General features: G+C 43.5%; 1 protein-coding gene across 3 annotated transcripts in view; it reads left to right on the forward strand.

Annotated features, from left to right (window-relative positions):
* The window catches only part of atp6v1ab (ATPase H+ transporting V1 subunit Ab), a 16922-nt gene extending 14853 nt beyond the window's left edge, over positions 1–2069 (forward strand). For all 3 annotated transcript variants that reach the window (XM_024000442.3, XM_024000444.3, XM_024000443.3), the window contains exon 15: positions 1428–2069. In XM_024000442.3, the coding sequence (XP_023856210.1) occupies positions 1428–1520 (93 nt within the window). In that variant the 3' untranslated portion in view covers positions 1521–2069. The remainder of the gene's footprint in view (positions 1–1427) is intronic.

The raw sequence follows: 2069 nt of genomic DNA on the forward strand, positions 1-2069 counted from the left end.
TAACAAAGATCACCGACCATTTCAAATCCCACTGTACTTGTTCTCAACTGGCCTACCTGGTTAAATAAAGGTGAAATAAAATAGAAATGGCCCTATTTGGTAAAATACCAAGTCCATATTATGGCAAGAACAGCTCAAATAAGCAAAGACAAACGACAGTCCATCATTACTTTAAGACATGAAGGCCAGTCAATACGGAACATTTGAAGAACTATGAAAGTTTCTTTAAGTGCAGTCGCAAAAACCATCAAGCGCTATGATGAAACTGGCTCTCATGAGGACCGTCACAGGAATGGAAGACCCAGAGTTACCTCTGCTGCAGAGGGTAAGTTCATTATGGTTACCAGCCTCAGAAATTGCAGCCCAAATAAATGCTTCACAGTTCAAGTTACAGACACATCTCAACATCAACTGCTCAGAGGAGACTGTGTGAATCAGGCCTTCATGGTCAAATTGCTGCAAAGAAACCCTACTAGAGGACACCAATAATAAGAAGAGACTTGCTTGGGTCAAGAAACACGAGCAATGGACATTAGACGAGTGGAAATTTGTCCTTTTGGTCTGGAGTCCAAATTGGAGATTTTTGGTTCCAACCGCCATGTCTTTGTGAGACGTGGTGTGGGTGAACGGATGATCTCCGCATGTATATTTCCCACCGTAAAGCATGGAGGAGGAGGTGTGGGGGTGCTTTGTTGGTGACACTGTCAGTGATTTATTTAGAATTCAAGGCACACTTAACCAACATGGCTACCACAGCATTCTGCAGCGATACACCATCCCATCTGGTTTGCGCTTAGTGGAACTATAATTTGTTTTTCCAACAGGACAATGACCCAACACACCTCCAGGCTGTGTAAYGGCTATTTTACCAAGAAGGAGAGTGATGGAGTGCTGCATCAGATGACCTGACTTCGACAACAAACCCAACCTCAACCAAATTGAGATGGCTTGGGATTAGTCGGACAGCAGAGTGAAGGAAAAGCAGCCAGCTAGTGCTCAGCATATGTGGAAAATCCTTCAAGATTGTTAGAAAAGCAATCCAGTTGAAGCTGGTTGAGAGAATGCCAAGATTGTGCAAAGCTGTCATCAAGGCAAAGGGTGGCTATTTGAAGAATCTCAATTATAAAATATATTTTGATTTGTTTAACACTTTTTTGGTTACTACATGATTCCATATGTTATTTCATAATGTTGATGTCTTCACTATTATTCTACAATGTAGAAAATAGTAAAAATAAAGAACTTTTGAATGAGTAGGTGTTCTAAAAATGTTGACCGATTTAGTGTATGTCTGGTCTGTTAGAGTAACACAGAGGCTGGGTCCTATATGTTTCTGGTCTGTTATAGAACCCAGCCTCTGTGTTACTGTTTCTGGTCTGTTATAGGACCCAGCCCCTGTGTTACTCTATGTTTCTGGTCTGTTATAGGACCCAGTGAAGGAGGGAGAGACCAAGATCAAGGCTGACTACGCCCAGCTGCTGGAGGACATGCAGAACTCCTTCCGCAGCCTGGAGGACTGAGCCCCCACCCCCCGACCCCTCATCCCAGGGGCAGTGCATGTCTGTCATCCCCCCCTTCTCTCTGCAGATACCTCCACTGCAGCCTCACATTCCATTTCCTTGTGTTTACACCCAACCTCCTGCCATAAGTTTACCCAACGTGTGTCTGTGTATGGGCAAAAACAGAAGGAAATGTACTGTGTTCTTGTATTATGTTGCTTCCGTGTCTTTGCCCCAGCATGGTCAAAGATCTGCCACATTACCTTCATGTGTGTATGTTTACATGGATTTGTGTGTGTGAGACATTTCATCTCACTCTTAACCCCTGCACTGCCCATCCCTCCCCGTTTGTTTTGCACATGGTCTCTGGCACTAGCTGTGCACCTGACGATGTCAGTTGATGTAATTATAGTTCAATACCCCCTCTATCTGTACAGAAGATTGACATGAAATACTTAAGCAGAGTGACTATTTATTGCAGGTGTGTGATGTGGACATCGCCTTGGCTGGTTGTTTGTTGTTTTTCTTATGATAGTGATTTACGTGGTGTAGTCTTGTATGTGTGTAAGA

The sequence above is a fragment of the Salvelinus sp. IW2-2015 genome, linkage group LG14, assembly GCF_002910315.2.
Source record: "Salvelinus sp. IW2-2015 linkage group LG14, ASM291031v2, whole genome shotgun sequence".
Classification (NCBI taxonomy): Eukaryota; Metazoa; Chordata; class Actinopteri; order Salmoniformes; family Salmonidae; genus Salvelinus; species Salvelinus sp. IW2-2015.